Source organism: Halichoeres trimaculatus, unplaced genomic scaffold (genome assembly GCF_033239565.1).
Source record: "Halichoeres trimaculatus isolate MK-OKI-2021-1 unplaced genomic scaffold, fHalTri1.1 fHalTri1_scaffold_2, whole genome shotgun sequence".
Lineage (NCBI taxonomy): Eukaryota > Metazoa > Chordata > Actinopteri > Labriformes > Labridae > Halichoeres > Halichoeres trimaculatus.
The window spans coordinates 32,381,098-32,406,975 of NW_027437180.1; the positions used below are offsets into that span (position 1 = coordinate 32,381,098).

Here is a 25,878-nt window from a genome sequence, read left to right on the forward strand (position 1 = left end):
TGTGTTTCCACAGCAAACTGTGCCCTCTCATGGTAGGCGGTGCGTTAGCCGGATGCAGAAAGCTGCAGCTGTTAAACAATAGCGCGACGCCATAGCAGCGTGACAAAGTTTACCCCGCTAATCAATCCAACGAAGAAGAATAACGTGACACAGTAAACAAAGAGCATGGATGGAAGACAGCATTTCGTCCTCTCTGTGATTGGCATGTAGCTCTTAGATACAAAGTACAATCAAGCTTTGTTTCAGAGAAGTCCGTGTACCGCCAGGAGAAATGCAGCCGCTGTCGTGGGGTAAGTGATGATTCTTTCGACCAGTCAACGGTCTGCAGTGTTGTTGCTCCACCTTCTGAGAGCAGAACGGTTCAGTCTGGCACCCGTACGAAAGGGTGCCAAAAAGTGGGACGGCTCGTCTTGGTTATTTGAGGATCTATCCCGGGATAAGTCAGCAGAAACGCCACAAATTGCGCGCCGTACTGAGACGAACCAAACCGGTCTGCTTGGTGGAAACGTGGCTACAGACACTGGAACACAGATGGTGAAGCGACAACCCGGGCCCTGACTCTGTTACTCTATAGCCCTGGTACACCCAACAGAGTCGAGACTCTTGGCCTTCAAAACTCAACAGTCTCTACTGTTCACCCACTACTCCATCGTGACCCTTGTTGGCTCTTTATGTAACACTGACTTGATGCCAGTCATATTTTATATTTCCATCTGGTCTCTGAGAAATGTCCACCTGCCAGACTTTCCCAATTCTGCCGGATGTATCCCGCTATACAACACTACTAATTAGACCAATCCCAGTCTGGGCCTTGAAATTCCCTTCTCGCTCGAGAGAATATTTTTGTGACAAGCCCAAACTTTTCATTCTATGTCTACAGCCCATCTGTTGCTCTTTTTGAAGAAATGAAGCCCTTCGTGCTAAAAACGCCGTCCGTTAGCTTGAAATGTCCGGGTCAAATCTCTTAAACTTGATTTTTGACTGTGATCACTGCCTCTGACTTTTTTTTATTGAGGGGGTTTCCATCACAGTTCATCCTGCACTGAGGATGTTTTTTTTTTTTTTTTTTAACTTCATTTTCCTTTCTTCTCTTCAGGATGAATCACATGAGAAATGACTGCTTCTTGACTTCCCAGTCGGCTCTCTGTCAGTCTCTCTGAGGTCGGTGTGTTGTGGTCTTGACAATAACTTTAGTGGACAGACTAACAAACGCTGCCAGGACCCTACAACTTGTGGCCAGTGACCTGCGGCTCACCAGGCCGCAGACAGGCTCACACATGGGTGAACATACAAAACATAACAAACCCTGGTAAATAACTAAGGACACTCGATAAACAGAAGCACATGGAAATATTCTCATTGCATAGTTTCCTTTGTGTCGAGGGAAAGGTTAAAGACGGAGGACAAAATCCGACACTCCCTTTTCTTTTCTGTCGTTTTATTTTGTAGAAATTGATTCATTTACATTTGTTCTTCTATAGCTCAGTTTTTGGTGCTGCTCCTGCTTGCTTCACGTCCTGAAAAACACAAGGTTTACACAGAAAATAAAGAATTCAGGGAAAACTTCATCCCTTTTAACCTGTTCCTACATCAAGGTAATGTCTTGCTCAGTGATGTAGACTTTTAAAAGAAAACAAAAACAGTCCGAACTCTTCTGGACTGCTTTCGGGAAAACCGTACTGGCTGCTCACCTTTAGTTCCCCTTTGAGAAAAGACTGGCAGAACTCTCGCACTCGTTCAGAAGTGATCTCTCCCTCAGGTAGGAGCCATTTCATGTCAGAGTCTCCGTCATAGATCCCGACTCGTGGGAGGTCCCGGGTCTTCAGACCGAAGTAGCCCAGTGACTTGAAGTTTGACTTCACGGCTCCATTAATGAGCACGAACAAGAACTGGAAAACAGTTTTCAAATCTTTAGAAGATGCTCATAAATAAGATCAAGTTACCTCAGGAGTGTACAATGTTTTGTTTGATAAGCCACAAAGTCAAAACAGAGGTTTTTGCAAACATTCAAACTGTTTTGATGTTAAATTGAGTTTCTTGCTGTTCACACCTTTCCTGTGAACTCAGGGGCGAGAGTTTGCAGTTTGTCCCTGAGCTCAGTGAATTCTTTAGTCCCTCTGTTGGCGAAGAGCAGGAGATGAGCCTTCACCTCTGAGTTGAACAAACCCACGGCTGTCTGAAGGGAAGAAAATGGCATATTTCTCAAACTGAGCATCATGAACCAGGCAGTCGTGTTCAAAAAAGCCTAGACCTAGACATTTTGAATTGTTATGATTTTTATATTTTTTATAAACGAGTAAAGACTATTGATCAGACTTACCACTTGGTTATATTCTGTGACGTATCGGACCTCATTGATGGTGATGAAGTTAACAAGACCGTCAGCTTTTACCTCTTTGGCCTCGGCAAGACCAAGGTTCTCTTGGTGGTTATCAGCCTGACTCACAAAGCACACATTAACACTGTTATGACCCTCACAAAATGAAAGTACTCTTCACATCAGTGCATGAAAAAGATGAGTCATGAAAGCGAAGGTTACCTTTCTGAAAAGGGTGATGGTGTCTGAGGAGACGCTGTAGTCGGCCCACACCTCTTTCACCGCGCAAATGGCAAAAGAGACTGAGTCAACTCGCTTTGCAGCTGCCACAAACTCCTTGAAGGTGTCACTCTCTTCGTCCTGGTACACCAGGATAGAGAAAAGTGTTAGACGACTTTTTTCATCACTGCACTGAATAATGCTTTTTAAATTATTTCTTTCTTCTTTTTTATAAGTTATAAGTTATTTGAGTAGCTCCCCGGCCCCCGCGCAAATATAGGGAGCTACAGATCCATTTAATGACAGTGCAAGTAGTTGTAGGTTCATAAGACATGAGCTATGTATATATTCTAGTTTTATCCAGCAGTTTTTGCTCTAGATGTCCTTTTTTAAAGATTTTCTCCCAGAACTCTTTTGTCTCGGAAATCTGACTGTTTTTTCCTCCAGCTCTGAATCTCACAGGGTCACACCTGTTTCACCTGAAACTGACCATTTATTCTTTCTCCTGTTAGTATTCGACTTTGTTTTTGTGATCAGATGCCTTTCAATAGTCTGGCAGTTATATCAGATTACAATTGGTGACTATAAAAAATGCATTGTAAAGATGATATAACACTCACGAGAGCTTTTTTTTTTTTTTTTTTTTACTTTTATTTAATGATTATTCAATAGTAAATCACTATTCATGTATATTAATCCCTAATGTTTAGTTGCTGAAAACTGCAGTACTTCAAGTGTCCACTTGAGGCTGACTCTAAAAGCACTGGACACCATATAGACTATATTGGTTTGTGGTTACATGTACTGTCAGCCAGGAGCTTGATACATGACTATTCAGAAAGCTGATTTATGCAGCAAAAATAAATATATATTTATAGCCTGGTTAGAAAACAAGATCTGAAGAGCTCATTTGTGTATCTACAACTGTACAGATTTAAGATATTGAAATAAAAGTTTCTTATAATGAGGGCATTTCCTGTAACTGATAAGTAGAGATAGACTGATATGGATTTTTCCGGGCTGATTATTTGTAGTCAAGGATGCCAGTAACCAATATTTGAAACCGATATCAATTTTCAGTCAAACTCCAACACTTAACTTCATTCAAATACCTTTAAGCATGAGTTTATTGAACAGCTCCCAGCTTTAGCAGCATGTTCTACAAAGTTAAATGAAAACTTACAAAAATAAATTGCTAAAGTTTTCTACAGCAAATAAAGTTTTCCAAAATTTCGATGTAAGTGTAATAACTATGATAACTGCCCTGCTAATTGGCTGTTACTCGAGCCATGGCTCTGTTTGTAACCAATCAGATGGTACTGTGGGTGGGACAGTGCTGGGCTGCATCAGAGCCGCAACAATGCAGTTTTAAATTTGTTTCTTACCATCGGATAAAAAAAAAAGGCCGATGCCGATACGCCTCAAAATGCCATATATCGGCCCCGATAATCAGTCCATCCCTAGTGATATATCAGCATTTCCAATGTGTCATAGCTTTTACCACAGAGACTAATTCCAGTATTTTACTGCCATGTGTATTACCTGCCTTTTCAGCGATGGGAAATTTGAGAAAAAGAAAAATGTGGGCATAACTGTTAAGATTTGAGAGGTGGGATTCAATTTGGATATAGTTCCTCAAAATTTTATTTCTGTTTTGGACAACCTTGTAAGTGAGATTTGTTGCTTACAAAAAATATTCAGCTTTTCACTATGATTTCAAAATATGTATACAGCCTACATGTTAGCAGCAGAAATCCATTTGCACATTATATTAAGCTAAAATAGTTGTTAATCCATGAAAGACATTAGCTTAGCCTGTATCGATAAACGTTTTGAACTCAAATACATTAAAGCCAAAAGCTACTCTTACTGTTAATATTTGGATCTTTTATTCCAAAGTGTCTGAGTTTGTTCTGATACAATAAAAAAATCCTCAGTGTCAGGTTCACTTTAAAAATAAAACCACATTAACACCATTCGAGATACAAACACTCAGATTGATACAGTTTCTGCCAAGTTAATTTTCATAAAAGAAATTGTTACACTGTGGATGGATATATTAAACCTTAAATCAATATAACATCTTACCATTTCCAACCTAAATTTTATTTATATACAGTAACGTTTTGCCTGAGTGGTTAAAGCTGTGGATCTGTCTATGAAGTGCTGGGTGCACATTTAAGAGTTAAGAGTGCAGAGACAGAGCGAAGGAGAAAAACAGGAGTGTAATGTTATGTAAAATGCAGAGCGATGAAGATGACTCAAAGGAAGGTGAATCACGACTATCCCTGAGACAGAGCGCCGTGAGCTCTGCCTCTGTGTTTTATTATTTTGCGGTCTGTAATATGTGATCATATCCAGTGAGTCACAAAGACAATATTTTGGTCTCTCCTCGCCTTCAGCATCTTCATCCAGCTCTGAGTTATCCTCATGTGCTCTCTGCCTCTCTCCTCCACTCCCCTCTCATGAACCTTGTCTCTGCTTTTTGCACTTGTTCACATGCCGGCTGATGGAGCCAATCCCACAAGTCTTTAGATATGTATTTCCTGTGAAAAAACCCTCCATCTTCCCCCGCATGCAGTGTCTGGCCAAAGGGCTGGCCTCTTCGGGACAGCCAGCCACCCTCAGTCCTAACAGCTTGACACTGCCAAAGGTGTGGCCGACAGGAATACATTCTTCCATCAAACTCTATTTGTGACAACAGCATCACGAACACGGCGCAGACAAAAGCTCTATTCCTGGAGCCCTCACTTTCGTGTCTGACTTCAAGCTAATCTGTTTGATCATGTCTGGTTTGCGGCGCGTGTTTGCATAGTTAACTAAGTCATTAAACAGCTCCTGTGGGCTTGTTTTGAATAATGTCTGAAAGCTCATTTGAGCCTGTGGTTCAGGCTTCTTGTCTCTAGCACATTTTTTTTTCTCTGACCTCCAGGAATCCGATGACCACCACCTCGGCAGAGTCGATGAAGGCCTCGGTAGCTTTGCTGTCATTGAGCCTGGGAAGGGCGCTGTCTAAAATTGTAAGAAAACAAAATCAGAGAATTCTGAGAAACCAAAAGCTGTGGGTTAGATTCTAACATTGGCATGTTGCTGTCCTCAGACTTTACACTAACATACTGATGTTTGAGTGAAAGCATCCCAGGCTGCTGGGCTAACATGCTAACATTACTTAGGAGCACATAGCACAGATATAAGACTCATTGAAATTTGTAGGCACACCAAAGTAAAGTAATAATTAAAAAAAATCTCATCATGACAGTACTTACAAAAGGTTTTACAGTTTTACAACTCATCATGAAAGGGATGAACATCTGCCTGCTTCACCTCATACAACATCAACAGCAAACCGACTTTCCATGCACCTGTGGCTAACCCCAAGTTTTACAGCCCTGGGAAGATAACTAAATCTACAAAAAGACAAATCTGGAAGAAAATACAGACTTTAATTCTCTCTGGATGGATTCATTTAACTGCCAATGTGCTGGCTTAATATACATGTGTGATATGTGGAAAGACATTAGAAAACATCAAAAGATAACAAGTGCAGCGGAACTAATAATTTATGTTATCTATTCGAGTATTGAAAAAAAATTATATAAGAAATTTTTCCAAACAAAAAATTAAATTTTTAAGTTTTTGAAACCTCACAATTGTATAAAAAATTTTGCTAAATTTTGAAATTTCAAAAAATTTTGCAAGGTTTTTGATTTCAAACTTCTAAATTTTGCAAATTATTTAATCAACATTTTTGCAAGTTTTTGAAATCACAATTTAAAAAAAAAAAATTGAAAATGTTTGTGATTTCAAATTTGTATGTTTTTTTTTCAGTTTTTAACAATTTTGATTTTTTTTTATTGTTGCAGATTTATTAAGTTTATTTCTTTGCAATTTTGGCAAATGTTTGTGATTCTTTAATTTTTTTTTCACAATTTTCAACATTTCAGCAAATTTTCCCAAATTTCTACGTTTTGCATGTTTTTTCACATTTTAATTTTTTTGGCATTTTTGCAAATTTATTTAGAATATAAATAGGAGACATCACATTTTAAATTTCATAAATTCAAAAACCACCTTGTTTTGTATTCACAAGATTTTCACTTCGTATAGATTTTTATACACTTTAGTGTTCAATGGGAAGATAAAGTAGATTTTGTGGCTCCTGAATGACTTAAATCCAGGTGTGCCAAAGCGAAATTGCTCCTATGAAAGTAAACTTTGCAGACCCTGCATCTAGACTGTAGTTTGAGGGAATCATTTCACTACATTGTGAAATATAGGGTGGATTCATAGAAAGATTTAGGGGAACTCATCCTAGTTTTTCTTGATGCTTTCCAAAATATTTGTTATAGTATGTCAAACACAGGGCACCAGAATTGAAGAGTACATATCAGACCCAGTACAGCTGCAACGCTTTAACTCAAGTAGAAGGTGAAATCATTAATGTTTCAGCCCCACTGATAAAACCATGACTAACATGTTGAGGACGCATATTGATTTACCTTTCTCTGTGGCAATGACAGAAGACAGCAGGAGGGAGAAGCAGATGGTGATCAGCATATTTCAAACAAAGTGACAGACAGGAAGCCAAGAGATCAGATCAAGAAGCACCCAGAAGACTATGTAGCTGTTTGACTCTTCCCGTAGAGTCGCGTCACCTCTGCTCTGCCTCTGATCCGCTGCCAAATGGAAGCTGGCTGTGGCCGCTGCAGCTCTTTGGGGTGTGATTGGCGGCTTCGTGAGAACTGGGCAGGTGTTCTGTGTGAGGAGGGGTGCTGGGGCTTTGGATGACGTGTCACCACCTCGACGAGGACAGGTGAGTAGTAGTAGCAGACACATGACAGGGGTGTTGATTTCAACTGAAACATCACAGATCTTTTCTTGCCTCTCACCTCTGTGAGAGTTTGCACCTACCTGGTTCACCTCAGGTGTTACTGAGGCATCAAAGTCCTTCCTGGTTTCAGCACGGATGATTTAATCTGGCTGCATTTTGGTTCCTTCACCACAGGAGGGACACAACTTCCACATAATCCATACATTCACTCTGGACACCTTTTGAATGATGTTTGCCTTGCAGTGGTAAAAAGGACTGTTCAGTATAACGTATCAAGGTATACTTTTTTTCATGTATTGACTTTTTTTAAGAAAGCAAAAGAGAAATCAAGGTTTCCTTTTTTCTTTATGTTTATTTACGAATCCCCTTCTTTAAAACTTTTCTAAAATCTCAATGTCTGTTAAATTTAGATCACAGCAATATGAATATTTCAGATTGAGTAAGTGTATCCAGTTTTATCTGAAGTTTTTTTTTTAGATCTCTTTGAGAAAAAGCTTCAATCTGATTCTTCAAAAACCAAAATTGATCCCACTTCAGGAATCCCTGATAAGCCAAAGAGTCACCTCCAAAATCTTATGTTTCTGAAGTGATATCACCAGATGAAAGAGATTTTTTTGGTTACATTACAGTATGTCTTCCCTGATCACAATTAAAAGAGTATAAACAGTCAAAAATATAAAATTATGTGCTTTAAAAAAAACGCTATAATGATTTTCACATACATTTATTCAGACACAAAGAGCTGCTTTAAAAAAACATGAACATTAAAATATCTCAATGTTGCTTCAACATGTCAGTGAAATGCAAAGCTTTTTAATTTTAAACTAAACCAAAGAGATTTTTTAGCATTTTCCGATTTACAAAGAGTCAAAAAAACAAACAGTTTGGTTGACCACATGGCAGAAAAACAACATCTGCTCAATGCACAAAAATACAGTGACCTTCACGAGGACAAGAAAGCAGCGACAGTTTTTAGTTCAAACTCTATGAACCGTCTCCTATAAGTCAATAAATTCCAGACATTTCTTTCATATACTCTAAAACCATGTGGGGTGTTTTCAGTCCAAGTCCAGACTCTGGCTGCAGACGCAGACTGTTGGGAGCAGTAATCAAAAGACGCATTAAGTCATAAACATTGTTCTCTGTAAGACTTTAAAACGTACAAAACTAAATCAGAAATAAGTGAAGCAGCTCTGAGCTGTGCTGAGCTTTCTGTTATTTTGAGGACGTGTTTGTGTTTGTGTTTGTATGATGTTTGTTCTCATGGAGCTTAGCTCCGACATGGAAACACTAATACTTCAAACTAGGACAACTTCTAACGTCACAGACCTCTTACTTATTCTGAACACAGGGAACACACCTATGACGTGAGAGTGCGAGAACACTTCTCAGGTGAGAAGTAATTCTTCCCACAAACACTTTCATCTCTCTAAGGTCACTGAACAGTGAAGGATTACAGCACCATAAACACTGCTCATTGTTCGTGAATTGACAACAGAATGAAAGCATTTGTAGGGAAAAGTCTGATGCTGCTTTTTTTTTCTTTTAAGTAGTTCATTTTTCATAAAGCAGAATACCTGTTTATGCTCTTTAGAAATTAAATTAAAGGAATTAAAAGCATATTTTTATAGTATTCTCTGTTGAGCAAAATATAGAGATTATTTTTTTTATCTAAGTTTTAAGATCCTTTTTTTTCAGAGCAGTCTAGATTGCTTTTTTATTGTACTTTAAGTATCTTAGTAATAATTAATATTTTTATCTACCTGTACAGCACTTTGTTTACAGCTGTAGTTGTTTTTAAAAGTGCTTTATAACTAAAATTGGTATAGTATGGTATAATTTGGACCAAAGGGCCTGTTATCTCTTTTAACGAGCAGTCAGTGACATGCTTCCTGACAAACAAATCATCCTCCTTTAAAAAAATAAAAATAAAAAAAAACATATATAAAAATAGATATATGTCATGCAAAATGTAAAATAGAGGCTGTTATTAGCATCTACTATTATCTCATCTGACAGGCATTAATAATTACTCTGTAGACATTATCAGTCTCGTGCTGGTCATGATCTTGTTTACTGTCAGACCAGCTAAAACTACTTACCAGGGCTTTAACAGGATGCACTTTTTTTGCAGTATTTCTGAGGCTGAGGTAGGTGGTGTGAGCAAAATTTACAACAGAGAAGAGATGAGTGATTGAGCCAGAGTTTAAAAATGAAAATGACCATATACTACATACCAGATACTATATCTCAGGAAATTTGGCAATGCAATACAAAACTCTGGTCAAAAAAAGTTCAAAGTCTGGCCACTTCAGAAATAAAATTTTGTTACAACTGCCAGCTTCTTTGTGTCTGCATAAAAATCTCCTTTAAGATTTTATTTGTAGCGTTCAGACTCTTCCTGTCTGTCTGCTACAAACAGCACTTTAACATCTTTGAATTATAACAGCAGGGAGCTTCGCAGAGAAGACAGTGTTAATAGCATTCCTGACACCGACGCAGACTGGACATGGTTGAAAAATGAAGCGAGGGAGGAAGAACAGAAATACAGAATGAAAAAACAAATGTTGTCATTGACCATTTCGGATTCTTTGTGGATGAGTGTCGGGTGTTCAAGCGGCTTGAAGGAGATACAGTTAAGGCTCAAATTACAGGCCCACACACTCATATACTTGGTGCTGCAATTAAACAAAAGCAAAAGGCACATTTTGGAGCACAGAGTGGCAAAGAGCAGAGCTGTGACTGAGGGGTATTGATGTTTTTCTACTTAAAGGATTGTGGTGACACATGATGTTTTCTTCAGGATAATGCCAAAAGCAGCCAGGTTTGTGAATGCTGCCGAGAGTGTGTGAACAGTAACAGCTTGATTTGTTGAGGATGAAGTTCCTCTGTTTATCAGCACATACAGGTTGAAGAATGTGTCTTAAACATCAGGCAGATAGATCTGCAAGATGAGTTTTGAAAAATAAGTGAAGATTAACTTTTAACAGTGTTGAAGGTCTTTGCTTTAATGTCATTTGTTGAATGCCTGGAGTCCTCAATCTGCCACCACGTTGTGGTTGGTCAGTGATATTAAACAGCTGTGAGCATCAGATGATGAAAGCTGGCAAACTGCGGATAGAAGCAGCTGCAGCATGAGTTACTGTGACCTACGTTTGAGCTTTGCATACTCACAAAGTTGAAAACTCAGGGTTTTTATTATTATTATTAAAAAAATAATTAATGAACTACATTAAAATCTGAAACCTGTGAAATCTCACATTTTAGCAAAACCATGTTTGTTTAAAATCTGGTGTTAGAAAAAAAAAAAGTTGTCAGAGCTTCATGATGTTGCTGTTTTTTCCCCATAATTTCACAGATAGTTTTTATCAGAAAACATCCAAAGTGTAAAAAGTGTAAAAAAAATTAAGTAATGCAGCTAATTTCAGAGTGTGTCATTTAAATGTAAGCCATAAATCCACAACATACATATGTAACCTCTCCTATCTGACTATTTTAACACTGTAGTACTGTTAATCTGTCTCTGAGATTTAAAAAAAAAAAAAAAAAAAAGATGGTCAGTTTGCAGTTTTGATGCATGTAAAAGACGTTTCTGTGTAAATATGATGTTTTGATCTGAATCCGAAATGTAAAATCAGCTCAGTTCAGTCTGCGTGTGAAATCCCAGCAGGTCAGAGAGAGCTTCTGTGTAGAGGTGAGATCAGTGATGTAATGCAGGTAAACAAGAACTGTGTGGATTACTGGTATTCAGATTATGGTTGTCACTGTTGGTCAGTCTTCACCACTTACACAACCTTTAGCTCTGTTTGGTCTCAAACAGCCTCAGAGTGTAAATATCTCACATCATGTGGTGTTACCTCTCCCAACCTGCTTGTTTCTACATGCTTTTAATGTTTAAAGCTGAACTGAAAACAGGAAACACATTTAAAAGTTATTATTTAAGAGGCTGTGGAATGTAGAGAGGAGGGAAAAACCTTAGTGCAACAAAGTGTTACAAGTTATTTGGCTGCAGGTGCTGCCATCTAATTCAAGAAGATTTTTTCCCCCATGTAGAATAATGTAACCATAACTAAGTGTAATCAATTGCTGAAACACTATATTTCAACCTTAAAAAAAATCAATAATAAGTGCTAAATATTCAGTAAAAGCTGGGTCTTAGACCTTCTGACTCATTCTACCCTGACGACAAAGAGGAGAAGTGCCTCAAATTCAGTGCTGTTGTGGTTAAAGAGCATCCCATGAGGCAATAGTCCACCAGCAGTCACTGGTTTCCACTCCTGGCCACAGACGTTTGTTGCACATCCTTCTCCTCTCTGCTCCCCACATTTCCTGTCGTCTTTGCTTTCCTATTTTGAAAGCAACAATGCCCAAAAATTATCTTTTAAAAATGGAAACAGGAAACAAAATTTCAGCTGCTTGTTCACCAAGCCCCTGCAGGTATCTGCTGCATGCGTTAGTTTATTTATACTTAAAAAAAGATTTTTATTTAACAAAATCACATCCAATGATTTTCACTGTGCATCCACAGTGGGATGCATTTAAAACTGTTTTCTATTCCACACTAACTGTGATCAAATCTAAAATACAGTTAAAAGCTTGTTTAGCTCTCTGACAAGGACTGTGTGCATGTGTTGTCTGTAAATAGTCGTCATGGTCAGGGTTAGCAGGATAATCCTGGCTAATAAAACTCTCACACAACTCTCCCGTACTTTGTCTGTCTGTCCGCACTGACCCACATGGGCGAGTCCCAATCCTCTTACCACTTGAATAAGCTGCCAATGCGTCAAGCCTCAGAGTCCGAAGTCGCACCTTTGTGTCAGAATAAAGATTAAAGACTTCTCTTAGCATTAAGGCTATTTCTTTCTTTATTTTTTTATTTTCAGATAAATGTACCAAGTGTGAAAAATTGGGCAAACAATATCTGACCCAGAGCCACACAGCTCTATATTTTCTTGTAGTTATAAGCCTGTAAACTTCTTGCAGGACACAAATAGTCTCCAAGGTCAGCAGCCCTTATGATGCCTTATGTTTTTGTAAACATTAACTTCTGATTTTAGCTAAATGTTTCATAGATATGTCTCTTAACTGCTGATGCTCCTCCAGGTGTTTGAAGTCTAAGTTTCAGGGTGATGACCTGAGCCAGAGCTGATCTCTGGGGTGAATTTCTGACTCAGCAAAGACTGAAGTACACAAGTTTTATCCAGATTTTAGAAAGGAAACTTGAGACCTTTCCTTGTAATATGGCCTTAAATTCAAAACAATATATTTTTTAGTTATTTTCAATTTTACACTAGTTAAAATTTCTGGTATTTATTTAGTTTTATTCAAATTTAACTGGTTTTATTGCTTTCATTGACTTCTATTTTCATGGTTGCGCTCCATTTATTCTTCTATCTTCCTACCTTGTTGTGGAGCATTTTGGGCTGCATGCTTTTGTGTATGAAAGGTGCCACACTGCAAAAACTGAAACCCAGTGTTCATGTTTTATTTCGAGTAAAAACATCTGATCAGACACAATATAAGACCTGATAAGTCAGAGCATTGCAAGCGTCCTTGTTTTATAACAGCTTGTGTTAGTGATAAATTTCCAAAGTTTAAGTCTCGTTTTCATTTCTTTTCGATTCAGAAAGACACAGTTGACAAAAATCACTTGCTTGTATGTGGATGTTTCAAAAACTTCTGGAAGAGTAAAATCAAAGTGAGTGTTCTTAAATAAGTTAAAAACTACAACAAGGGAAAAAAAACATGTAGTAGCTAATGCCAGAAACAGCTTTACATTGATCCTGATGACCATGAGTCTTTACAGATCTGAATACAAAGCTGATAAGACTTGCTCTAAGCTGAAACTTCTCTTATTGTTTCACATGCTCATGTCACAGACATTTTGCCTCTAAGAGCTGCCTCCTCCTCCTCCTTTATTAACCAGCTTCTGCAGCTCTCAGCCAGAGAGTGACCTGCAGCTGAATAATCCTGACCACTGCTGTCGGCTCCGACAGATAATCTCATTTTAATGTGACTCAAGAGGAGCACTGACAAACTGTTACACTGTTAAAGCAAGAAAGGCCTAATGATCTTACATTAATGTTGTTAAGTAGCTCAAAACAAAGTCTGTGTCCAGGCAGGAAAATAATAAAACCATTAAAGGTAAAGTTTCATTCACTGGCCACAGCCTGAGGTGATTCATGACCTCATAGTGACTGAGTTACACCGTGATGTCCTTATCAGTAGCAGGTTTATCCTTTATCTGGTGTTAACATTTGGCTTAAATCTAAATCCGCCAGAAACCTATCTTCACATGATGTGGCCACACCTGATGTATAAAAACATACTAGTAATGAAAGGAAGGGCTGTATAACATATAGATGTGGTCTCCACTACGTCACCTGTCTGTTCCTGGTGCAGAGTAATGAAGCGGATCGTTGGCGGGGGCCGTATAGAACAGAACTTTATTGTCATTGTAACAAGTACAATGAAATTGAAGTCACAGCAGCAATCAAGAAAACATAAGTAAGAAAGTGTATAGAAAGTGCAAAAAGGTCCATAAGAAAATAGATGATGACAGCTTGTCCATCATTGTCCAGTCAAACAGCCTCCACCTCCACAGGGTCCAGGACTGAGTTTCTTCAGCAGTCTGTTCAGTCTGTCTCCTGGATCCTGTCTGCTCACAGCAGGTGAAGCTCTTCCAATGTGGTGTTGGTGTCTGATGTCAGCTCTGTTAGCCATGTCCGTGACTAGCATGATGCTACTCTGCCCTCTCGTACTCGTTCAGTTGCTGGGTTAGTACAGCTAGCTCGTCTATCATTATTGGAGATAGATCTTACGTTCCCAATAACGATGGATGGACAGACAGGTTGATGTGGTCACTTCTTAGCTCACACCTGAGAACCAGCACTTCATCCTCACCTCCTTCTCCTCACCTTGTGGGGAAATATCAGGCCTTACACCAGTTAGCATTGACATGCTACAGGCTGCTAACAGCTGAGTTCACATGTAAACAATGCAGCATGTAGGATCTCCAGACCAACACAGGAGAAAAAGTAGTAAAAATATCACTGAAGCCACAAAAAGTTTGGTGTCCATGACCAACAAATGAGCCGTACAAAGTAATGATCCACTCCAAATACAAAGATGACGAAAAAGAGACAAAAAAATTACAAGAAACGGGCAAAGAAGAGAGAGCTGATGCAAAAGGCAGCCATAGCCAACAGAGTGACGCCTAGCACAAAGCAATATTGGATATGATGTGGGCATTATGCTTTTTTTCTAACAGCTGTAGGGCGCCTGAAAGTCCCGTAAGCTGAGCTGTGCATCTGACTGGACAAACTTTTATTTTTCATACAGTATAGTGTGCCGGAGGACAACACCTTCAGCCACAACCTGAAACCTGTTTCCATTGTGTTCAGTCTGTGTTTGTGGTCCCTTCTCTTTAGCTAAATAGTCAAAATGGTAACTAGACAGTGTTTATGTCACACTTTACAAGTATCCTGACCCCTCAAAACACTTTTACACGATGACCCATTCACACCACAGTCATGTCCTGATGGAAGAGGCTGCTGTGTAAAGTTAAATCAGTATTTTCTAATCCAATTCACACATTGGCACAGCCACCGGGGACAGTTTGGGGTTAAGAGTCTTACCTTAAGATGCCTCGGCATGTAGCCAACTAACCTTCCATTTGACTTATAACCATCGCTACCACTGAGCCACATTCTGCTCTTTAATGATCGCATGATGATGACTTTTATCAGCTGAACACTTGATTCTGTGAGTTCAGTCCATCTCAGAGCAAACTGAGTCTTACCTCTCTGAAATGTGATTGTTGGGACCCTGTTGTGATGTTTGACATTTATCTTTTCCTGACCTTTTGTTCCAGTGTTTGTGTTGACATTCAAGCTGTTGGTCTGTGTTAAATCTTTCTCTTTACTTTGAGAAACATAAAAACCAACAGACTTTGCACCAGGCAGCCTTAGTTGCCATTACAGCGACTGCTTTAAATACCCCCGTAGTGTCCTTGAAGCTGAGTTTATTTTTATAAAAAAAGTCTGCTTTAGAAGTGTCAGTGATGAAATAAGTGAGTTTTTATGCACATGTCTGGATTTAGAGAGCAGAAAGCCAACGAGGTGTTTTTTTATGTGTTGTTCTTTTCCCTGAGTTTCTGAGACCTGAACGTGAAAAGTTTGACCAATGAACAATAAGGACACAACAACAGATGCTCTGTATGGAAAATATGACCATTTATTGAGTTTATAGAGTCATTCCTCTATTCGGTTCGAGACAGTGTGATAAAAATATAGATTTGATATCACTAACACACAAAAATAGATATCTGTGTATGTCAGGTCGGCAGCTTTGAGGAGAAGAGGTGGAAACACATCGAGTCCAATCTCATCTTTCAAATCACACATTTATTTTTCTCCCTTGAGGGAAGTTTACAGAATCACTCCTTACTTGAAGCAGTCATTAGAAAATAGATCTAAGTGACAAAAAAAGAGAGAAAGAAAAGTAGAAAAGGTAAAATTGGGGACTCGTTAGGAAGGGTAAGTAAAGTGCGTGAGATAAGCGCGAGTGCTGGGGAACATTTTCAGCCGAAACCTCTAAATCATCAAAAGCTGCCTCCTCTCTAGTGCACAAGAACAGCATCTTCGGCTGTTGAGTCTTTAGGTGGAAACATGAGGGATGATGGTGGTAAAAGGCAAAGGAAACAAGGTAACAAGGAAACAAAATGAGGAGGGTTACACTATTCCATATTTCGCCAGGTCGCTGAGTTCCATGTCCCCAAAAGCTTCCCACGGGCAGATCACTGTGATGTCTGTGCCGAGACCCTCCATGCCGGGGATGTCGTCACCGAATCTGAGAGTAGGGAGCGAAAACAGGAGATGAGACAAACAGGAAACAAGGAGTGAATGTTGACCTCACGGAACATGGACTTGCGTCAACTTTGTTGTGTAATCTTTTTCCATCTCACCCTTTCTGGCCCGGTTTGGGCGCCTTGCTCTTGAAGGTGCGCATGGCTCTCTGCTTGAACTTTGGTGGTGCCTTCTTGTCAGCGGGAGTTGCAACGTCGGCCATTTCGATTAGTTGCTGAAAGAGAAAGAAAGAAAAATGATTAGACTCTGTTGCTCTTTTCTACATGTCAGTGTACAATAACATCTTGATTTCCACACAGATGCATAAACATTCTCAATCTGGGCTCTTAACTTTTACATTTCTTAGTATTGATATACACAATCTTATTCTGTAGTTATAAAGTGCTACACAAAAAAAGACAGATCTCTTGGCTACATGGACCAGTGAGCCCCACCATCAGCTTGCACACTCGATAAAGAGCTGTTAAGGTATTTAGCATCAGTTATAAATGTGCAAATAATCCTCAAAAATCTTGTTTAAATCCATGTAGGAAAAAGAGCCAATGACTGCTTCAGCAGACGCTGTCCTGACTCTGTGTAAAGTCCAACCAGGAACAGTCTCAAGTCTCATTTCAGCCCAAAAATACTGAAGAAAAGACGACTACAGTGTTACATTGTCTAAGCAGTAAAACTTAGCTCTATCTGCATCTCTGCTAAGAAAATGAAGTTTCCTCTCACCTTTTCTCAGGTGTTTCCTGATGCCGCCTGATGAGTCTCTATCACTCCTCTCGTTTGTGGTTTCTCTCCTCCCGGCAGGCTGTCCCCCTTTTAAACTCCTCCGAGCTGTTAATCTTCTCAGATGTTCACTCTCTGGATCTTTCTTGTGCCAACTTGGCTTGCCCTTCTGTACCAGCTCAGCCACAAATAGAGGAGATCAAAGGCTAGCGGGTACAAATACAAAGTAGACGTGTCTGTAACCTGTTGCAGTGGAAGTGAAAATAGAGGTGTTCGCTTTTGGCCGGGGTCAGGAGCAGATAGGAATATCAAGTTGAAGCTAAGAATAAAAACAATGAACACCTTTGTCTTTGTCAGGAAATGTGGGAACTTACACACTCCATCAGCCCGTTTATTAAACTCTTGTCACTTGTGTCATTTATTTTCTGTATCTGAGAAATCAGTGAATGTGAAGTGATGGTTTGATGGTAAGCGCATCTTTTCCTATTGTTCTCTCGTTGCTTACACAAAAACAAAGACAGAGGGCCCTAAGTTTCTACAGATGAATCTAGAAGAGGTGTGTGAAAAGACAATGAGTAAAATGAGATGTAGTTACAATCAGTAGTTGATCTGAAGTCAGAATCACGCTACAGCTCGGCTGCCAGTTGGGCTGGCGTGACCTTTGCTCTGAGGCCGTAGTCTTGTCACAGTGACTGCTGGTACGCCTCCAGATCATAACCCTTTGTTGCATGTTGTCTCTCAATCTCTACTCCCCACATTTCTTGTCTCCTTACTGTGCTTTAAAATCACATTTTAAGGCACTCTGTTGCATTAATCAGCCAACCAATCAATCAATCTTTATCTGTATAGAGCTACATCACAACAAATGTTATCTCAGGACGCTTTCCGGAAAAAACAGCAAGTGTAAAACCACTAATGTGATCAGAATCAGAATCAGAATCAGAATCATCTTTATTGGCCAAGTATTTTCAAGAATACAAGGAACTTGACTCCGGTTTAAACTGCTCTCTCTCAGTACAAACGTGGATAGACTTAACAAGAGTAGAAAAATAGAGTTTAAGTAGTAGAAAAAGAATAATAATTATTACAATATTAAATAAAGAACTCTGCACAGAGTAAATAAAAAATATATACACAATTTAAGTTAGGGAAATAGTGCACTGAATAAATGTCATAAAAAAATGTGCAATTTGCAACAGGGAATGGAAGATGGTTGTGCAATAGAAACAGAACAGAGAGACTGTGGCTGTACATGAGGTATATATGTTGTTTATGGCAAGTTAACAGTTAAGTTCATCAGAGTGACGGCCTGGGGGAAGAAACTGTTCCTGTGTCTGGACGTCTTGACGCACAGAGCTCTGTAACGCCGACCAGAGGGAAGCAGTTTAAACAGTTTGTGTCCGGGTCTGCAGAGATGTTGCCAGCCCGCTTCCTGGTCCTGGACCTGTACAAGTCCTGGATGGAGGGCAGGCTGGCTCCGATGATTTTTTCTGCAGCCCTGACAGTTCGTTGCAGTCTGTGCCTGTCGTGTTTGGAGGCTGAGGAAAACCAAACCGAGATGGAGGAGCACAGGACAGACTGAATGATGGAGGTGTAGAAGATGATGAGCAGGTCCTGGGGCAGGTTGAACTTCCTGAGCTGTCTGAGGAAGTACAACCTCTGCTGTGCCTTCTTCCTATATATTACTGACAGAGAAACCCAACATGAAGATGAGACAAGTATCTGATCTCTTCTCAACCCGCCAGGAGTAGGGACATTTGTAATTTTTAGAAAGTTTGAGAGGAAAGAACAAACTTCTTTTAACAGACAGAAAACCTTGAACAGAATTAGACTCCTGTCGGACAGACATCCACCTCAACTTTGTTGGGGTCGGGGGGCTGAATAGGGAAGGTGTAGAAAGAGGGAGAGATGGACAGAGCTCATACGTCAACATTGATGTAAAACTTTGTAATAACCATCATCTATAAAGGGTCAATAACTATTTGAGCATCAGCTGCAACTTTACAGTCACTCAAATAGTCAATCAATCACCAGTAATAACTATCTAAATAATGTTAATAAACGCTTCATGAAATATTTACTAACCATGAACAAATATCTGGTCCATGAGTCTCTGTAATGTTTATAAATGTTTTATAAACCATCTTAAAGGTTTGTAAAACATTTGGCCATGATTAACAAAAAATGTTTGTAAATATCTATTAACCAGTAAATAACTATTGACTAATGTTTAATTAACTTTCTATTTATCCTTTAAAGATGATGGTTATTATAAAGTGTTACACTGGTGTTGTAGCAGTGATGATGATAGTAAGACTGTAATAGTCGTAGCAGCTGGAGTCGACATCAATGATCCAGAGGAAGCTTCAGTGTTCACAGACACATTGTTTCTCTATCAGCGTCCACACTGACTTAGTTAGCATTTCTGATCCATTCTTTTAGACCAAGGATCTCAGATTCGTGCCATGGAGGGCCGAGAGGCTGCAGGTTTTCTTTCCTACCAAAAACTCCACCAGCTGATTTCACTGATTACTTCACCTTCAAGCAAAGAGCAGGGACTAATCAGTGAAATCAGCTGGTGGAGTTATGGGTTGGAAAGAAAACCTGTAGCCTCTTGGCCCTCCATGGCACAAGTTTCAGATCCCTGTTTTAGAACGTACTGCTACCTACACTGTAAAACCCATCATCACATCTTAATAAAAAAAAGTTTGTTTGCAAATCATCATCCTCACAGAGTTTAAGTGACACTTTCCCAGAAGTGTCATCATAACTCAAAAAAATACTTCATGGTGTAATGACTTAGTCATTTGGAAGTTGGGTATAGGTAGTATGATTACACTTTATGCTGTTTACTCATTTTCTTCAAATGAATAGTTGAAAAAACAATAACTTTTTTGTATCTTAATGGTGTTTAGAATGAATAATAATAACAACAAAAATAATAATAACAATGATAATGACTTTATTTTGTGGCACTTTTTAAAATCAGAAGTTTACGAAGTGCTTTGGCAGCTACAGCATAAAAACAAACACAAACTTCAAGCATGGAACACAAGCTTCGACCCATATGAACCCAATACAATACAATACAAGAACCATGTAATAATAATAATAATAATAATAATACTAATAATAATAATAATAATAATAATAATAATAATAATAATAGTTATAATAATAAAAAATATTATTATTATACACTTTTTTTCAAAACAGGGTTACAAACTGCTTCACAAAAACGATAAAATAAAAGAGAAATAACAGAGAAATGTGGGAACAGAAAAAGTAGTGATGATGAAAATTAATTGAGTAACAACTATTTTCCAAAGTTTCTCACTTTTGTTTTTCTTTATGGTGCTTTTCCATCAACCTGTTTACTCTAGGCCATTTATTGGACTACAAAGGTAATCTGATGAAACATGCAGACTTCTTGTAAAGTCTCTCTTGTAGTAACCACCTGCTACACAGTTTACGATTTATGATTTTAAGACACAATATTTTTTAGGAATATTAAGTGTTTTTGCTTTTTGTTCTTTTTCTTTCTTTCTTTCTTTCTTTCTTTCTTTCTTTCTTTCTTTCTTTCTTTCTTTCTTTCTTTCTTTCTTTCTTTCTTTCTTTCATCCATAGTGGTCACTCATCAATCTGTTTCATCATCAACCAGTAACTCACTGAAGCATTGAGTGTTGATGTCACAAATGTTTTATCTCACCCAAAGTTGATCCTGCATGTATTGTTATCGTTAATATCCAGTTCATTCAGACCTTTCACAATAATCTTGGTATCTGACTTCACTATAAACACACAATTTACAACAATCTGGACATTTGTGTGAAGACAGTTAATTTTCTGAGTTCCTAAAGAACTACTGTAAACATCCACTCTTCAAATATCTTTCTGTTGTTTCTCATTCTGCAAAAAGATTTATTATTCATTAAAAAAATAATAATGTCCACTTTGTTGCATTTGGAAAAACAGTTTGAGTTTGTATCTCTACTAAACTTATTCAAACATGTATTAGGCTTCTTTTTAAGGTGTTAAGTTTGTAACCCTTTTAAGTGGTTAGCTTTTCCTCAAAGAGCAGAGGGTTAAACCCAAAGTTATAAAAAGTGTTGTGTGTGCTATTACTGAACACATCTTTGACCTGAACGACTTGACTCAGCTGAATTTATGACACTTGAGTGACGCTTCAAGAGCTCCAGAATGTATGACAGTGACAAAATTAAGACTGGCTAGCTTGTTACAGCTTGTTTGTACACAAAACATGTGCCCTAACTTAGCCCTCACGAGGATGTGGAGCATGTGATGTAAGAGCAGTGACGCCCTGAGCTGCATGCAGGTGATGAATCGCTCAGTGGCAAAGAAAGAACGCTTATCTATTCAGCCTTTAATCTTCAGCCTCATGGCATGGACTTAGGTCACAGAGGGTGAACATGAGACTGCAAAATCAATTCCATTATTAATTACGAATGATATCTTTTAAAGTGACAGAACCAGAGTTTCTGAGGGCTGTGAATTATAGATACACATTTCTTACAAGAAAAATTATCCTTGTTCTTTTTTTTTTTTTTTTTTTTTTCCACAAAAAGCTCGCTGAAGTCTGTGGTTCTGTACAGGTTTTTCCAGCAGTTTCTTAAACAGAGAAATATGTTGATTCCCAAGTGAATGCTCCAGATAAACCTTGAGCTGTTTTCTGTTTAATTACTGTTTTCAGGATTAAGAATGACCTGTATGGACAAACCATTAGGGAGCTGATTTTACTGTTTGTAAAACACTTTGTATTTAATCCAGATATCGTAGAATAAAAATTTTAGTATTCATTTATTTCGAAAATGTTAGAAGGGTAAGGACCACATCATATTCTTCAGTCGATCCATTTAGTATTTATGTTTCCTTATGTAAGACTGTCAACACATGTCATGACATAGGGTCCTCTTCTGAGCCCCCCACTAATCTCAAAGAGCAGCTTATTGGAGGGCGTGGTAAAAACAAGTCAAGTTATGAAGAAGCACGTCAGGTGGATTTAAGGCGGAGTATATAAGAAAGTCAGAGGAGAGCCAACAGAATCAGAAACTGACCAAAGAGAGATCTACCAGCAGCCGACCAGGCGACTAAAACAGGTAAGAAGAAACTCTGGACTTTGCTTCGCTGCCAGCTCTGGCCATCTTTCAACAGCGCAGAAAGGATTAAGGTTAGAGCGTAGGGTTAGGACAGAAACGTGCAGACAGGGAGAGTGGACTCGTGGCGTACGGGTCATGGATCAGAACCTTTAACCAAAAAGGTTAACAGTTTGAGGATCTGCTGTGTTTGTTTAACTATTCAGAGATAAACCTTTCAAGTAAACATTTTAAGTGGCTGCTGATATTTTCTTCTTCTATGGTGTCATTTGTTCAGTTTGCAACTTGTTTTTGCATTGCTATTGGAGTGAATTTGACTTCTCAACACTCCTTTATGTAAACTAGTGCTGTCTCAAGTATCATATCTGGAATTTTCTTGACTTATTTTTCGGATTGTATCTAGACACTAATCTTTGGTTCCTTTTTAATTTACTTGTCAGAAACATGTTTGCTTGAGAAACCAAAAGTCACTTCAAGAGTCCAGGGCTTCAAACATGAAGTTTGATTTTATTTCATGTCAGATTTGTTGTTAAAGTGTAGAAATGATTTTTAATTGCTGCCATCATTTAGGAAACTGATTGTTTAGTGAACTGCAGGATTAAATCTTTGCTAGTGACTCAGTCTTGAGTATCCTGCAGGATGAATGTGCATGCATTAAAGAAAATGACAGATCAGACCTCCTGTGACCTTCTGAGAGAAAGCAAGAAGTGAAAGCAAACTAAAATTGAGTTAACTCAGCTGACTTGATGTCAGCGTCAGTCACATGATTTGCTCATTGCTTCTTTTGTAGCCTTTAACTTAATGCTAGATCTCCATTGGTTGGCAAATATCTTGGCTGCCATTTCAGGTGAAACCAAACTCTGATGAAACTTCCTGAATCAATTAAGTGTTAAAGCACTTTAGAAGCTCATTCTGATTATATTTGCATGTTTTTGAAGGAGGAGGAGCTATCATCAGTATTAGCCTTTTTCAGAGATAACATTACCCACATGTATTTTTTTTATATCTGCACATAAATTCTATCAGCCACATATATTTGATTAGTGTTTTCATATTTGTCTTTGTCAGGAGGTACAAAAATCTACCAAGGTGTGAAATGTTAGCTAGGGTTTGGTTTGGACCCCATCAGTACGGTTTGTTTGCATGTTCAAAGATGAAAACAGAAAGTCAGAGAGCATTCCAGTAAAGTCCAGGGTATTACTGTACTCTCCTAAAAAAATATCTCTAAGACCAGAGTGAGGTCAGATTAGGGCAGATTTTAAATGTTCAGGTCAACATGTTCTTACAGTCATGGTATATTAATCTCAACATGCAGCGTGCTGTTCCCTGCAGACTCTAGGTGGAATTAGGTGAACTTAGCTAGATCATGGACTCAAGATGCTCAAAGTGGCCTGAAGTAATCTTTAAACCCGAGGTGTAAAAATAGGCAAAGCTGTTTGTGTAACAGGCTCTACAGAAGCTAGATGATAGCTTTACGCTATAATTTGACCTGACTTAAAGATGTTATATCACCCAAGCAGGGGGGAGGGGGAGGGGGAGGGGGAGAAGGGTCTTAAATGTGCAGATTATCTAATTGACTGATAATTGTTTTGTTTTCTCAGAGACTAAGAGATGGCAGACGCAGCCGTTGCAACTCCCGCCGACAAGAAGGCCCCTCCCAAGTTCAAGCAGAGGGCTGCTCGTACCTTCAAGAGCAAAGCCCCCAAACCCGGCCAGAAGGGGTGAGAAAACATCAAGTCAACAGTGGTGAAAAGTCAAACAGATAATGCACAGAGTATGCGCAGAAAGTTAAGACAAGCCTCTATTTCTCTTTTCTAGATTCGGAGACGACATCCCCGGCATGGAGGGTCTTGGCACAGACATCACAGTGATCTGCCCATGGGAGGCCTTTGGCGACATGGAGCTCAGCGACCTGGCGAAATATGGAATCGTGTAGAATCCCTACCATATCTTTAACACAACCAATATACCTCCCAGGACTGATTTCCCTGTTTTATTTCCCTCTCTTGTCCTACTCTTCCCAAAAAAACATGACCTTATGTTTGTTGTGTTAGGCCCAAATGGGCTTTGGGTAACATTGCACAAATAATGAGACTTAAAGCTAAAAAAGATCACAAGGCAAATAAAGCCTCATTAAGTTACACTATAAATTGAAAGTATTAATTCATATTCGCTTCATTGAGGTTTCCATGCTGTAAGCAATAATCCTCATTTTCCACCCCTCCCCTTTTTTCACACTTGGCTTGTGCATTCCTGAGAGACAGTGGACAGGCCTGAATCTGTTTGAAGATTTGAGCTGCTGTTTTTGCAGTATGGCACCACCAAACCCTCTCTCCTGCCTTTTCCACTCCATGCCCTTTCCTCTCTTTGGAGCTATTTCTTTTTAATGTACAGCTGTTTATGGTATATAAATATATAAATATATTTTTATTTTTATGAACTCTGGAAGTAAATATGTGCAAACTACCTGTAGGAAAACGAGAGCAAGTTTAGAACCTACCAATAAATATTTTCCCCAAAATAAAAGTTGTTGTCTTTATTCAAACAGTATTGTTGGGATGGATCTACAATGAACAATATGACTGAGTTAGTCAAGATCACTTTGGTAAATGTAAGCATACTAACACTGCATTAAGATTTAACATGCTATACAACATGTTGTCTCTAACCGTGAGCATGTTAGCATGCTAACTCAAGTATGATGCTCAATACACTAACCTAACTCATATACATGAAAGAAAATACTTCAAAATCTGTTCCTGGATAATGTTTGTAAGATGCATAGCACAGCTAGCAGGGATGGTATCACTAAAAGAACTTCAAGAAAACACATTTTAACCGTGAGCCCATTAGCATGCTAAAATGCTAACTTCTACTGACTCAACTGAGGAACTACATTTAGATTATTTGTAGTATTTGGCCTGGAAAACATGAGCAAAATGTAATTTTTAAAGTGTTTTTAATAAAACTGCTTTAAATGTGAGCCTGTTAGCATGCTAACATTAGCACAACACTCAAAACACTTATCTGACTTTAACCCCTCATAGCTGATACTTAACCTTGCATGGGAACAGAAGTGAGCTGCACTAGGGTGCAGTGGTTAGCGCTGCTGTCCAGCAAGATGGTCCCAAGGTGAAACCCCGGTTTGGGCAAGAGCAGGGTTTTCTGTGCAGAGTTTGCATGTTTTCCTGTGCATGCTAATATTCTCTCCAGGCACTCTGGCGTCCTCCAACAGTCCAATAACATGCTCATCGGGTAACCATGTGATTCTGAATTGCCCATTAGTGTGTGTGGACTTGTGAGAGGTCAGCCCTGTGTTTGACAGGCAAACAAACCAAGGGGGTCCCTGCCTCTTGCCCAAAGACAGCCGAGAAAAGCTCCAGCCACCTGAGACCCAGGCTGTTTCCCAAAGCCCAGGTACCTTGCCTTGCCTTGCCTTTGAAGGCAGTAACCCGAAGCCACTTCCTTCCAATCCAAGGCAGGTGTCCTGCCTCTGCTCAAAAGAAGATGCTAATGCAACAGTCTACAAAGGCATATTTTTTACCATCAGATTCCTGTCACAAATGTATATGTAATTGGAGTTACATTGTCTCACATAACTTGTGTTGCACTGTGGACAGTGCTTGGAAAGTTTATACAAACATGGGAGGAGCTGAAGCGGCTACAAATACCACTTTTGTACGCTTTTTGCTTTTTTATTGTCACATCATTGACACTCTGAAGGTGCAGCTTCTCAGTAATTATAGTCACGTGAGTGACACACAAAAGAGTTAAGTGGTGGACATGGTATAAGTTGTTATTTTCAGAGGTATATTT

At 38.9% G+C, this 25,878-nt stretch overlaps 3 protein-coding genes across 6 annotated transcripts in view; 1 reads left to right on the forward strand and 2 right to left on the reverse strand.

Annotated features, from left to right (window-relative positions):
- The window catches only part of LOC141785941 (retinal cone rhodopsin-sensitive cGMP 3',5'-cyclic phosphodiesterase subunit gamma-like), a 34,392-nt gene extending 9,818 nt beyond the window's left edge, over positions 1 to 24,574 (forward strand). For 2 of the 4 annotated variants that reach the window (XM_074664580.1, XM_074664589.1), the window contains 2 exons: positions 23,664 to 23,783; positions 23,881 to 24,574. In XM_074664580.1, coding sequence (XP_074520681.1) covers positions 23,674 to 23,783; positions 23,881 to 23,998 — 228 coding nt within the window. In that variant the 5' untranslated portion in view covers positions 23,664 to 23,673 and the 3' untranslated portion in view covers positions 23,999 to 24,574. Of the gene's footprint in view, positions 1 to 7,275; positions 7,350 to 22,022; positions 22,066 to 23,663; positions 23,784 to 23,880 lie in introns of those variants that run through there. The other 2 variants (XM_074664570.1, XM_074664599.1) reach the window with 2 other exon arrangements.
- Positions 1,476 to 7,108, reverse strand: erp27 (endoplasmic reticulum protein 27). The gene is made up of 7 exons (XM_074664555.1): positions 7,036 to 7,108; positions 5,463 to 5,548; positions 2,540 to 2,677; positions 2,321 to 2,437; positions 2,051 to 2,176; positions 1,692 to 1,889; positions 1,476 to 1,517 (listed from the first exon to the last, which is right to left on the reverse strand). The coding sequence occupies exons 1-7, from the start codon at positions 7,091 to 7,093 to the stop codon at positions 1,476 to 1,478; spliced, it is 765 nt and encodes a 254-aa protein (XP_074520656.1). The 5' UTR covers positions 7,094 to 7,108.
- LOC141810390 (retinal cone rhodopsin-sensitive cGMP 3',5'-cyclic phosphodiesterase subunit gamma-like) lies at positions 15,870 to 16,992 on the reverse strand. The gene is made up of 3 exons (XM_074697887.1): positions 16,952 to 16,992; positions 16,333 to 16,448; positions 15,870 to 16,217 (listed from the first exon to the last, which is right to left on the reverse strand). Exons 2-3 carry the CDS (start codon positions 16,434 to 16,436, stop codon positions 16,100 to 16,102), a joined length of 222 nt encoding a protein of 73 aa, XP_074553988.1. The 5' UTR covers positions 16,437 to 16,448; positions 16,952 to 16,992; the 3' UTR covers positions 15,870 to 16,099.
- Positions 24,575 to 25,878: the final 1,304 nt, after the last annotated feature.